We start from the raw sequence: 14,187 nt of genomic DNA on the forward strand, positions 1-14,187 counted from the left end.
GCACTTTTTCTGCTATGGCCCAGTTGCGGCTTTTGCCGTCAGCTGCCTGCCGCTCAAAATTTCCAACTTTTTTCCACATTTCTCACTCCATCAAACGTACTTTTCAAGTAGCAGCTTAATTTTACACTGAATTCTAAAAATGGCAACGCTCATGTTTTGTTTTTCGATTGTTTGCTTGTTATTTCGCAATCGAAGTCTAGCGTTATGTTGTTGTCCAGGATGCGCCCGCTTCCGGAGGCATTACGGACTTACGCACCCGGATATCACTTATTTCTTCTCTGTATTAGCTTTTTGCTTCCATAAGCTCACCGCTCGCTTGATTCAGCGCTAATCTTTAAATTAATTAACTAGGTACAATCAATGAAGGAAGCGGATGTCCTCGTCCACCTGATTTCAAAGTGAACTTTGATCAGGCTAGAAGTTTTAGGTTGACGACTTGTCGCCGAGAGGAGAATGCACGTCGTCCTTCTCGAGCATCTTATTCCTGCAAATCCTCTCTTGCTGGAATATGGCGGTGTTGAAGCTGAAACTTTTACGTAATTTACGTACTTTATTTCCGCCCGAATACGCTTTATCAAAGCTAATTTATCTTGAAAAATAATGTTGCTAGGATAATTAAATTTTCCTAGATTTTCACTCTGCCATGCGACGTTCGCTGTTCTCTTCCCGCAGCGAACTGTTTGGAGTTTAATTAGCAATGTCATTTTGTTGCAGAGCAAGGAAAGACAAGCTTCGACATTTTGAGCGGTGCAAAACTACTATGCATCCATTTGAAATTAAGATAATTATCATCCTAGTGACGCATTATAATAATTTTTACAATTTTTAGAAAATCAAATCAAAATCGGGTTTATGTGTTTTTTAATTTTTTTTTTAAATTATTTTCGGTCGAAAGACAGGGTCGAACTTTTTTAAAAAATTATTTTCGAGTGAATGACAGGGTTGAACTTTTTTTTAAAAATATTTTCGGCTGAAGGACAGGGTCAAACTTATTTTAAAATTATTTTTTGTCAAAGGACGTGTACTTTCAACAATACTTAATTACCGATTATCTCGGAAACGAATAGAGATAATTAAAAACGGAAAACGGCATTACGTTCAGGGCACAATTCTACATATAATAAAAGTTTTAAATTTTCACTTTTGAAAGAGTGAAAAACAATTTTCTGACGCGATTTGCTCGGAAAGTAATGAAGATAGGAAAGAACTTATTGCACTTTCTTCATGCCATGATAAGGATCTATAAAATGGCAGATTCAGTTTTTTGATTCTGTGAAGTTGACAAAAACTCCTCGAAAAGTGTTAAGTGGTTACACTTGACTACTTTTAGGTCCAAAAATTATATTTTAAGCTAGAAGAAAATGGAAAACGCTATTCGATAGAGAAATGTAATGCGATGAAAGATATGCAGTCAGATTTCTGATAACACCAATATTTCCCTAATTACTAGTGAAAATCGAAACGGACCAAAAGGAACCACAGCTCAAATTTTCTTCAAATTTTCCAATCTGATGTAGAACGATGCCTAGAATCCATTTATCAACGTTTTGTTCCGATAACTAAATTAGTTTATGAATTATTGATCATTTTCAATTATTGCATAGGTGAGGAAAATTTGAATGTTTTTCGTGGTATATGATGTATAATTATATTCTGTATTCAAATATGAAAACCGTTTTTCTTTATCTTTATTAGTTTACGATAAAAGTACGATAAACTGGATTTTCAGTTTTCCCCAACATTTCTTATGAGAAAAATAAAAGTGGCAAATTTAAATTTTTTATTGTTGATTATTACAAAGTGCAGTCATTTGAACAAAATATTTTAGTAACATTTTTTGTTTAGGCTTTTAGTTTAGAAGATATATGCTTATAATAATGGCTGTAGAAGAAAAGTTTACTAAAATTAATCATTTAAAACGTTCTGTTTTATCATCACCCGAAAACAAAATTTCAAAATTCCAAAATTTAAGATAATTATCATCCACGTGACGCAATGTAACAATTTTTATAATTCTTTAAAATCTAATCAAAATCGTGGTTGTGTGTTTTGAAATTCGAAAATTGCACAAAATGTGATTCCGACAACTGGATTCAATTTGCTCATAATTCATGTGATGTAATGCTGCAAATGTAAATGGAGCTTTAAAATGTTTTCATTTAATTATATTTTTCCTGTATAGAAATCTTTATAAATCTCCCATCAACTGTTGGGCAACGTAACTTTACGAGCGCAAAGTTTACATGAATAACATTTACAATTAACATTAAACGCAAAACCACCCCTTTCGCCTGTTTGTTCAAATGCACGAAATCGCGTCCGCGATCGTAAAACGCAAAACCCCGCCCGATGCACGTCCCGTTGGCTGTTTTGTTGCGTTAGTCGCGTTGTTGTCGTATTGCTATGGCATTATGCTCGTCATCTGCATAACAAGCGAACACGCAACGCCAACGCCAGTGAAAATCAACGCAAATCTCAAAATTCGCAAAATTAATTTTCTTACGTTCCAACAACGTGCACGACAGCAGCCACCTCGTGTAAAACACAAAGGCGCTGGGGTTATAAGAACTTTTTTGACTTTGACTTTTGTCGGGCTTTTCGGTAAAGAAGTCTTCCCCCATTCCGGCCCCAGCTTCTCGACCATCGTCTTTGAAAGCGCTTTCGAACCTTTTGCATTGTTTTCAATCCGAACAAAGTTCTTCAATTCTCTGGTCTTTCTTGCCGCGCGGGGTCCAAAGTCAAAGGGGTATGGGAGGAGGACTAGTAGAGAAAATTAGAAATGATGAAATAAAGAGTACAAAAGAATCTCTTTTCTCTCAGTCTCCCAAATAGGAATCTATAACCTTTGCGTTTACCTCCTTTGTTAACCGAAAAGAAGATCATCAATGTTTCGTATAAACCGCATCACCACCATGTTGATGTTGAAAAGCAAAGACCGCAAACACGCAAAGCGCGTTGAAAAGTTAACCAGGCCGGAAGCAGTTGCGGTATAAAATCAGACGCCATTTGCCACTTCCTCACATTGTGAAAAGCCGTAGGTAGAAGAAAACATTTCGTGTGGTGAGTGCACGAACGCGCTAAATATTTGATTCGATAACAGTAAACAATGATTTGAATGAGCATGTAGCCCTCAGGGAATTCGGAATCAGAAAATAGTGAATCTATTATTTGATAAATCACTCATAAATAGCTTTATGATTAGCATATAACACAAAAAAAGACTCCTTACACCTAACCACATAAAATAAGTAAAATTCAAAGATATGCAGCGGAGTATACCCTAAGTTGTAAAGCTATCACGAGGAGGGGTAAAAGCTTTTAAATGCCTTTAAGAGCAGAGCGCAGGTGTTGTCTGCGGCATCACTTTATCTACACTGGGTCGTACTGTGCAGCAGCTGCTCACCCACACAACCTTTAATTGGCGATTTGACCATTAACAGGCGTTTATGTTAACTCCTATGGGTAAGTGTTGGAAATTAATGTCACACTTCCAACAAAAATTCCAGTTTTTAGTTATAAACAAACACTTTAAATTGTTTTTAAGGTTTAGACATATTTTTCCGATTTTCACATACTTTTTCAATTCTCCTGAATTTTTAATTACACGCCAAATGTAATGAAGTCCTTCTGGTGACGCCCGACACAACACAATACGCGCTGAAATATATTGGCGCAGTAGTCACCGCTGCCACTACCCAGAAATTGCTTGATTACATCGGTCCGTGCGCAGGCATATCTGACGCCTTGCTGTTTTGTCCCTGGGTTTATGTCTTTGATGAACCAATTTATTTTCGCGGCGCGCAATACGCATCCTGGCTGCCGCCTGCTTGCAATTTAGGCAAATTTATGGAAATAGCAAATTAATCCACTTCACGCAATCTTGTACGTACCTCTCATTTTCTCTCCTTGTCTATCCACCATCCACAGCACGCGCACAACCCAATGTTCATCATTTCCCAGACTTTCTCAGTTCGTATACTTTGGCATATTAAATTAAGAAAATTATTAATTCGTTGTTTTGTTCCATGCGCGCCGCACTACTCTTGAAGGAAGCTGCTGCATCAGCCCATAGTTCAACTATTGTTGGTGTAGTTTTAGATTTTAGACTTTAGTGCGCGTCTTGGCGCGTCCCGTTGCCTCGAGGTGGCTGATGAACGCGGATGAGTTATTGAAAGTGAACGAGATATATATCAGGAGTCTGTGCGGCGGCGGAGGCACGAAGTGAAACTTCGCCGGCGTCGACGAGCGCCGGGTAATTAATATTCCAGCGGAGAATCTTGTTGTCTAGTCATCAGTCAGGACGTTCAATGATTACCACCTGGAACCGTTCTCAAGATGAATGCATGTCGTTCCCGACTACTGGAGAACGCGCACCCACAGCGAAGGTTCTCAATAGATCTTCATTTACACATTTTACCAGGCGCACAAGCGCTAAATATCTCATGTAAGATAAAATAAATTAATAAAATTTAAAATTCAAATGTACCATCATCAGTAACAGCTGGCGTCATCTGCACAGAATCGTGCGAAGCTCAAACTCACTTAAGTCACTTTGCTTTGCTGCAACTAATGCTGCCTATAGTCAAAGTCCACACTAAGCAATTACATTAAACCTATGACCTGGAAAACAGGATTCACCAGACATAAATCTGGTAAAATAAATATCAACATAATAATTACAATAAGTAATAACTTTTTAATCGCTCGGAATAATGAAACATTCAGTCCGGGATATTACAATCGATTTACAATATAAAAGATGGAAGTATTCATATTTTGCTTTCGCTGTGCAATGCAATGCAAACAGAGTACAACAAAAACAAAGCGCTGTAAATAAACTATGGACGCTCTACCATGAAAACTCAATGATGCATTAACGCGAACACGTATTTCGCATTCGTATTAAATATCAAAGTAAGTATTGTTTTATATTCATTCCTATTTTATCGCTGGCTAAATGAATAATTTCGCAGTGTAATCATGCATCACATTCTTATAAATTGTTTCGCTTATTTATTACGCCAGTACTCCTTATCCATAGGAAATGAATTAAAAGGCACGCTAAGAAGTGGAATCCACTAGATTCTCACAAATGGCACCACATCAGGGCAGCGTTTTTAAATTTTACAGCATTTGTAACAAATCTTAACAAATCTAGTGATGTACAAAACATTTGGCTTTACCATTTTGATTGGTATATCGTGTATACATTGATTTTGATTATTAACATAAAAGATATCTGAATTATGATTAAAATGAGTGGATTGAGTCTTTATCTGAAACGTATGTGATGAGAAAACAAATTAAAAATAAAAATCCAAACTGGCTAAGCTTGTATAAATCTAATATTTACAATTATTTTACACCTGAGTATGAACTGAATGGTGTTAATTTGTTTCTGCGTTTCCAATGAAATATGAACACTTTTTTACCTCTTACAGGAATTCTTAGCTTCTCTTTGTGTTCCTTCAATGATCACCCCAGACAACAACCTTCCTGGAACGATCTACGCTGGCGAGAAAATGGCCGAAAGGACACCATGCGGTCGCCGTCGTTGCTGACCTGGAGAAGATGCCATGAGATCTATATATTGGTTTGCAAGACACGAATCAACAAATTTCGACGTCACGTCTGCGACTACTTACGTATGTTCCTTGAGAATAGTCTCTACATTAGACGTCATCACGCTCCAGACGTAGACGCTGCCATCGGCTGAACCCACTGCAACATATTGCCCATCAGGGCTGAAGGTGGCACGAGCATAGTCACAGCCCACCTTAAATCCATCACAGCTAAAAAAAGGTAATCAATTTTTGGATCAGGATTACTTTGTTGATGCAAAAGCATAATCTTAATTATTATCGTCAAACTAAGTAAATGTGAATAGACGCTGGGTGGGGACAACGTTAATATCACGATGACATAGTGTTAAAAAAGCTCATAAAACTTGAAATTTATAAGCGAGGAGTTCATCAAATAAAGGCGATGCCGAGAAAGCGCGCCTGTCGCCCGACATTCGTTCGCGTCATCTATGCATTATGAGCGATTTTCACATGAATTCGCTCATCTTTTCCGAGCTCGTCGCTTTCTTCAGCTCCGCGATGCCTGGAAAACATAACATAATACGCTCGGCGCGCTCGCAACGCCCCCGTTTAAGATTAATGACGCACGATAGCTGAAAAAGATGACTTTATGGTGATATCAAGACGCGCGTCGTCGTCGCCCGCCACCGCCGCCACCGGCTTTGCTCCGAAGAGAAGAAGTGAGCGTCGCGCGCTTATCTTAATCTCGGAGACCTGTTGGTTATTTCTCGCAGCTAGCGCTGGCTGCCGCTGCCTCGTTACTTAACCCACTTTTTCATGATAACTCGAGTGCACAAGCCTCGGCAGAGGAAAATGCGCGGCGGAAAAAACAACAGTGGAATACATCATCAAACACGCCATTCGCTCGGTGGGCATCCTTGCGGAAACGCATATCTGCACCGCGACGAGCGGAAAAATATGAAGAAGAGAAATGTTTGCTTCGCGGAAAAACGCAAGACGCCGAGATTCAAAGACACGGTCAAAGAACAAATCGGAAAAGTTAGTCTAATCTCAAAGGAGATTGTGGGGTTGGTGGTCGGAAGCCAAAGCATGCTCGTTGCGGACAATCGAGTCTCGTCCTGGTTTCCAGCCTGTGTCGGCATGCCGCAATGATGCAGTACCAGGCGTGCATCTCTCAGAAAGAAATTCGCATGCCGGGGACGCGGAAACCCGCCGCCGCGGCAGCGACTTGGGAGAAAGAAATCTATAGCTATGGAAATAAACAAATTTGCTTCGTGCTACGAGTCGAGCCACCGTCGAGACTGCGGAGTCGCCGGAATGACGGCAAATAAGTTGTTTAAAAGATGTTTATTGGATTCCGAGACGCGCAAATGCAAAAAGGAAAATAAACGCATAACGGATGAGAACTATAAAATGTGCAGCGGAGGAAATGTGAAAGTCGACCGCGAGTGTATTTTTCATGGAAATTTCAGGTTTGTGCAAGGCGCAGGCAAACATTCGAATTGTGTAGTGAATTAAATTTTGATTTATAACCAAAATATTCAGGTCTACAAACTGCACATGGAAATTGTATGCCGAATAAATATTATCATTGAACAAAAAATATAGAACTTACCTAAAAGTCAGTACTACCTGACATTTCCGCAGGTCGAGAATTTTGAGGGTGTCGTCCCTGACGCAGGTCACCAAATATTTTCCATCTGAAATTTAAAACAGAAAAATTATTACTCCGCTGCCAAAATCTTTTTTAGTCTTCTTCACTGAGAGTTTCACCTGCGTGTCGCCTTAATGCGTTAACACTGATTGAAAATGTAATTTAACGTTACCGCTGCCTCAATTGCGGCGATGCCGGAAAACCGGAAAAAGACCACAAGAGAGGCGACCAGCACCGCAAGTCTTGTGTTACCCGCTTCACCGCATAGAAAATTTGCATTCACAATTTGCTTAACAGATTTCACCGGTCGTAATTTATTCATTTCGAGGCCGGGCGTCGACAGAACCAAAAAAAGTTGTAAAAAAAAGTTAAACGTACTTCGCTCTCGCGCCCGCCGCCGCACAATGGGCGATGAACGCGTTGTCGTAACGCACGAATACGACACAGATGTTACGAATATATCTTCGCGCGCGCGTTCGTGGCTAAAAAGGTGTGTAGCCAGGCGCAATGAAAAGTAATGATAATGACATTAAATTTGGGGTTCTTTCCGAAGAGCATACGAGAGTGGTTGAGTAAAAGCGAACCTGCGCACCGGCAGCTGTGTCGTGAAAAACTTAACAGCAAGCCCACTAGCAGCAGCACTTCGAGGATCGCTCGCATCGTTATTGTCGAGGGTGAACTATAACGTCTGTAAATAATTTACCGTATACGGGGCGGTGGAGATGCGCGGCAAGGGGGTTGGAGTCAGCTTGAGAGCTTCAAGGATGCGATGTCCTCACAACACGCTTAGTGATCTAGTGAATAATTAAGAATGAAAAAGCAGGAAATCACTTCATCTAGTTTCAACGTGAGCGGAGCTGCAGTATGTTCCTCCATTAGAAATTATACATGGTCATGCAGAAATAGTCCTGGAAGTTGTTTTCAGCAAAAGACATCACTCTGAAAGACCAGTCTTGTTCATTAGACTCTTCGGTCCGAAAAATTCCAATCCGCATTATTTATTCACTTAAACTCTTAGCCGGCGTATCGGAATAGCACGGATCTAGCGGAATGAGTACATTTATCGGAAAAGTTTGACGTTGCAAGTCAAGACGAGAAGACGAAATGTCCGAACCGTTGGAATACTCCATCGACCCGGCCCGAATAAACGAAAGAAATGTGATAGTGATATCCGAGAAAGTTTCCTGGTAGGACCTCGCCTGGAAAAAGAAATAAAACGTGCACTCACCGCGCGATAGATCCAGCGATGTAACTTTTCCGTTAAGGACGATATCGTTGGCGCTGGCGTCGGTCCGAGCGTCCCAGAAACGTATCCGCTTATCGAAGTGTCCGCTGATTATCGACGAACCCCCGCTATCGGCCGTCACCAGATCGTTGCAGCTGGAGCCGGCGAATTTTGTTTCGATACCTGCAAACAACAAATCAAGCATTCAATGCGTGGAAATTTGGCAATTTATATGATTCGTGTGCATGCAACATGTCCGTATTAAAAGGTGATAATGGTGTGATGTATTTGATGATGTACTCGAGCCGTGAGCGGGGCAATTATTTCGCGTCGCGTCGAGAACGTCGAGCGCGACATCGAGTGGCATTCATGTCAGCGCCCGCCGATCGCGATCGCGCGTCACTCAATTGTGAAGCGGGCGCGCGCGCGCTCCTCCGGCCAAATTGATTTTAAATTAAATTATGAGTAGACATTTTTTCAAACACGGGTTTATCTGCATTTCGCATGCGGCGTGTCGTCGCGCGTGCATGCCACCCTTCGGCCTGAGTCGCATTAGAGTCGCGCACATGCAAAAAACGTGTCATCGCGCTGAGAGCCTCGATTAAATCGATTAAAACTTTTTAAAACTGTTTTTATCCGATAAAAAAGAATATACTAGTTTTAGTATTAAAAGAAAAGCAAATTCTGTCGTATTGTACATTGATAATCTTTACGGAACAAGCCCGCGCACATTGAACATGTGCAGTGATGAAGAGTGTGCAAATGAAGCGTGAAATTGCGACAATAGATGGGCGCACTCCGTGCCAAGCGCAGCGAGTGCAAGAGACCGAAGAGCTTCGAGTTAGGTAGCGCGAAGAACGCTGGCTTCACGTACGTTTCGATTATCGTCATACTACTATGAAACTATCCAAAACTTCGTCGGCAGACGCATTCGGAAGGCTGAACAATAAGCTAAGACATTATCAACCACCAGGTAAGCCACCCACGCTTAACTGAGGACAGTTAGTTACAACAATTAAAATGTTACTTACAAGCTCGACTCTTGAGATCCCAAATTTTCAGCGTGCGATCATGACTCCCAGTGACGACTTTGGATGCCTCGCCGAGGAACTTAGCTGCGAGAACCTTCCCAGAATGTCCAGTCAATGTGTGCTGAAAAAAATAATTACATTTCTATGATTAACCAGTATACACATTGTTTGTGGAATTTGAGTCGTTGACAGGACAATACGTAAGAAAGTGTTCTTCGCTATTGTCGAAAACAGAAAGAAAGCATTTCTCGGTTCGCTACGACTCCAACCTGCCTGTTTCCTGCATTCGATGAGCGTTGGCGTTCGCGATGAGGACGACGTTGACAAATACTCCCGCCGCACACGCGGATCGTCCGTCCTTTTAGGTCGCGCGTCGGCTTGTGTACGTAACAACAACAACCGAACACGACGAATAGATTGGAAACTCGCCTCTCGTCGTGGAGGAACAAGCCAGGGGATGAAATCAGCGGCGGACGCAGCGAAGCGGCGAGATGAACAACCGGAGGATGGGCGCCTCCGCCGCCGCCGCGCGCGGTAGTCGTGTACAATATTGTATTTTTAAAATGGAACACGTCCATTCCGACGTGATTTACTAGCTCCTCGGCAGACGGGACGGCGGGTTTAAGTGAACTATATAACGCGAGCCAATAACAGCAATCGCATTTCGCGCAATTTTCTTTTTAACTAAAAGCTCTGGCTTGCAGCACGAATTCCGAATTCCGACTGGAGCATCTAATAACGTGACATTTTCACGCATCCGGCTTTTAATGCATCTTCACGACAAGCGAAATCAATATAAATTTACATTTTATTTATAAAACAACTTCGGCTAAAACTCGGCATACACAAACAATAATGTTGACATTTGGAATGGCGTATCATGAAACTTGATGATAACGTTAGGTCACAATCTAACTTAATGTAATGTCGTTATGCTTAGGTAAATATAATGCACAATAAAATACTTGTGCGTCGTCGGAAAGTTAGTCGAGAGGACGCGCAGTTGCGGGAGACGGCGATGTCTTTCGAAACGCGATTTAAACTTTATATTTAATTTCACTCCAACAATTACGCGACATTACGCGGCGGCCGGCAACTTCTCGCCCCCCATCGCAATTGAATAATAAACCGAAAGGCGCGTGAAAATGCGAAAGAAACACACTCACCGTCTCGGATTAGGGATGAAATACGTTCGCGTTCTCGCGAACTCCCACGCAAACTTTTAAAATTAATCACAATTTAAATAAAATGTGTTTGTACGGAGCGGCGCTACGTCGCGCCGCTTGTTATTATTGTTGTAATTAAATTTAAAACTTTCTGTTATAATGAGAAGGAATGAAACGAAGGCACTATTTTCCCTAACTAAACTTTTCAACACTTGCACCATTTTACATTTTTGCGATAAAATTCTGCAAAATAAATTTCCCGAGGAATATCAGCGGGTTCAATCGGTACGCATGATAAACATACACATACCTACTTGTGTGAAATTGAATATGCTACACCCCCGCCGCCCGACTTCTGGAAATGGTTCGGGTGCGTCATCCTTGTTATTGTTGCTGCGCGCCGACAAAATGCAAATATTTTCCCGACGCCCCCGCGCTAATAAATATCGCACCACTCGGGATACAGCGCGGGAGCAGGAATTGCATTCGAGGTTGAAACAGCCGGTTTTATTTTAATCGCGAGGGCCGCGCCACGACGGCGGCGGCGATTTATAAACGCACGCTTTTCCGAAAAGCGTTATTTTATTTCGTTCGGCCGTCCGTCATGAATATTCATAGCGGCACGTAGTGCATAAGCGACATGCTATCGCTTCCATCGCCATCTGGATCGGGAATAAAATATTTCCGATTCTAACACACATACACAACTAGGATCCCTATGGCGATCGTAAACGTCCAGTTTGGTCATCATCTAAAACAAAATTCGAAATCCCGGCGCATTCGCAATCCTGGTCGCTTTGTTAGCCATTTGTTCAAGCCTTATATTGATAGCGGCGGCGGCGAAAATTAATATTTGACAATGCGCATTAGTCGGAAAAGTGTGCGAAAATGAAAAACAAGCGCTTCGAAAACAACCGTCGACGCCGCCAAAAGTGAAGTTTCAAAGTTAAAAGCCGAAAATCGCTGGCCAAGTAAGTCTGACATTTTAATATTAATATCTTCATTAAAACTTCATCACGAGAACGGTTAGCATTGTTATGTTTTGGTGGCCTATTGTTTTGATTTTGACCTACTCATTTCAATAACAGTTCAAATTGAAAATTGCATATTTATATTCTAAAAACATACAATACACAAAAAATATGTTTTTCTAAAGAATTAACGCCTACATAAATTCTGGCAGAAAAACAAAGGTGTTTTGAGCTTTCCAGCTATTAATCTACATTTAAATTGGAAGCAGCGGTGCTTTGTTGTAAGACTCTTGGGATGTCGATGCAAATTTAAATGAGGAAATCGTCAAAACCCGAATGGCCAACTTGCAAAAACTCAAAACAAGCATATTTATACCAAGTGTACCAGATTAACAAGTAAATTCAAAATAAAATAGGAAAAAATAGTAAAGTAAAAAACAAGTTTCATGGAACAAAAAATAGAATAGGCATCATCAACTGCCAATATCATGTAAAACTGTTCGATGCTCAATATTTGGCGATGTTCAACATAAAAATCGACATGACCAGCAAACGTTGAAGAGTTGACCCGAGGGAATGAATATTGTCGGTACACATGAAAATAGAGTGCGTCGAGGGAGTTTCATATTCGCTCACATCAAACATGAATTATGAAATATTCATGTAATCAGTGTATGTTATAATAATGTGTTACAACTTGTTTATAACAATAAAAAAGTGCACTTAGTTAAGGTTCATTATTTTCTTTCTGGTTTCATGCGTAAAAGGCTAAATATGTCTCATTATAAAGCAGTAAACAATTCCAAGCTATTCCAAGATAAAGTGGTTAACATAAATGTCGGATCACTAATTTGATGTAATAGGCATGTTTATACATAAAACCTATAGGGCCGGGGCCGGTTAGCCTGTACTTAGAAACAGAAGCCGATCGACATTCCATTTGTAATTTGAGCACAAAACATTGATGAATGTGATTTTATTGTGGCATTTGTGCGAAGTATCAATTAAAGCACAATAAAATAGTGCTCAACGCAGTAGTAACTTGATAGAAACACATGCACCTGCAAATATCGAATGAAATAAACATATCTCGTTAATAAGCAATGAGCATGCCATTAGGAAGATGTTCTTCGTTGTTGGTGCGGCATCGGCCGTGACCACGAATAGCAAAAGGCGTCCCCGGCTGTAGTCGGCGTGAGTTTCCTGCTCGCAAACGACTTGGGAGCACGCACGTCGTGTAATCGAAAGTTTTGCCAAATGTGCCTCGGCCGCCTCCACCACCACGACGCCAGTGAGTGTGCATGCTGGCGATCAGATGGGGACGATTCAAAAATACGCAAAGCGGCCGTATATAAACAGTTAATTAGAAACCACCGCGGGAAAAAACATACACACAACTCCGGCCACATCTTGTACATTATGCAACCATCCCATTCGGAATGCAAAGCGCTTGAAAGTGTATGTTATTTTATTTGGTTGCGCATGGATTGCCGCATTCGCAACATTAGATATGCTTGTATCAGTGAGTGTGTGTGTGTGTTAGTCTGGCCAGGATGTAACGTACTCCGAATATGAAAACAAACTATACGAACGTTTTAATTGTGGTCATAAATTGTGCGCATTCATTGCGCGGCAACATTCACTTACCGCGCGTGGGTGGTCACACGTTTTGGGCGCCATTGAAATGTTTGACGAAGTCAACGGACGAGCGCGCCAGGGGAAAAAATCGTAACGCACGATCGCCATTCATCTTCTCGTTGTCTCTTGTAAGAGATATAAACGCGTGGAGGCACTACCGGTATGCGATATTGTGATATTATTGCGTGGCAATGATGCTGCTTTATTTCACGAAATTTATTGCATCGCGTCGGGGCAACACGAGAAACGCACAGGCGGAAAAATTACATGTGGAGACCAGAAGAGACCACAATGAAGCAAAGTCACAGGATCGCGAGATTAAGAGATGACTGGGAGCGTTTTCATTATGTAATCAGGCGGACGTGCGTTCTACCTGCGCGCATATCAATAAATTCTAATTAATATTTCTTCGTCTGGCGTGGTTTTCACGTTTTTCATGATAGTTCAACCACAATTCACCGGCAATAAATCTTGCAATTTATTTAAGGTCAACACATTGACGTTGTTCGGAAAATATAAGTTCCTGTTTTAAACGACGCTCAGCAGATACTGATGGCATTTAGAAGCGCCATCAGGTGATGAACAGCTGCCGAAAGTTGATATTGATATTTATTGTTGTTTTCATCCACAGACGCACAATGGAAAGTGCCCCCAAAGAGAGTGAAACGCACTGCGACTCCGTCGTTCGGCTTTCAACTCTCAAGCATTGAGAAACTCGGCCTTAGAGTGTGTTCATTCATCTCCCGAGTCCCGGGCTCTTCCAATTCCGCCGGCAAGCGGCCAAAACTCTCCGTCGACTCCCTTAATGCTTCTTCGTCGCGCGACGACAACTACGAGGACACGAAAATGGCAAAACGACAAAAGTCATTTTATTAGCGCCGCACGCGCAGGCGGGGGCGATTTATTAGCCTCGATTCTTCATTTTCGAATCGACGACCTAATAATACTCGACGACTTAA

At 41.4% G+C, this 14,187-nt stretch overlaps 1 protein-coding gene and 1 long non-coding RNA gene across 6 annotated transcripts in view; one reads left to right on the forward strand and one right to left on the reverse strand.

Moving 5' to 3' along the window:
• Nucleotides 1–4,676: 4,676 nt before the first annotated feature.
• Nucleotides 4,677–14,187, reverse strand: part of Atg16 (Autophagy-related 16) — a 174,882-nt gene continuing 165,371 nt past the window's right edge. For 2 of the 5 annotated variants that reach the window (XM_065314184.1, XM_065314188.1), the window contains 5 exons: nt 9,454–9,574; nt 8,426–8,605; nt 7,159–7,243; nt 5,646–5,792; nt 4,677–5,583 (listed from right to left, as the gene is read on the reverse strand). In XM_065314184.1, the coding sequence (XP_065170256.1) occupies nt 5,469–5,583; nt 5,646–5,792; nt 7,159–7,243; nt 8,426–8,605; nt 9,454–9,574 (648 nt within the window). In that variant the 3' untranslated portion in view covers nt 4,677–5,468. The remainder of the gene's footprint in view (nt 5,584–5,645; nt 5,793–7,158; nt 7,244–8,425; nt 8,606–9,453; nt 9,575–14,187) is intronic. The other 3 variants (XM_065314185.1, XM_065314187.1, XM_065314186.1) reach the window with 3 other exon arrangements.
• Nucleotides 8,810–12,316, forward strand: LOC135800855 (uncharacterized). Its single transcript, XR_010550226.1, has 2 exons — nt 8,810–9,395; nt 9,485–12,316. It is a non-coding gene; the product is annotated as an uncharacterized lncRNA (long non-coding RNA).

This window comes from Atheta coriaria, unplaced genomic scaffold, assembly GCF_025399875.1.
Source record: "Atheta coriaria isolate IRGN ID8LTWV9N9 unplaced genomic scaffold, Caltech_Dcor_3.1 hic_scaffold_10_pilon, whole genome shotgun sequence".
NCBI classification, from domain to species: domain Eukaryota; kingdom Metazoa; phylum Arthropoda; class Insecta; order Coleoptera; family Staphylinidae; genus Dalotia; species Dalotia coriaria.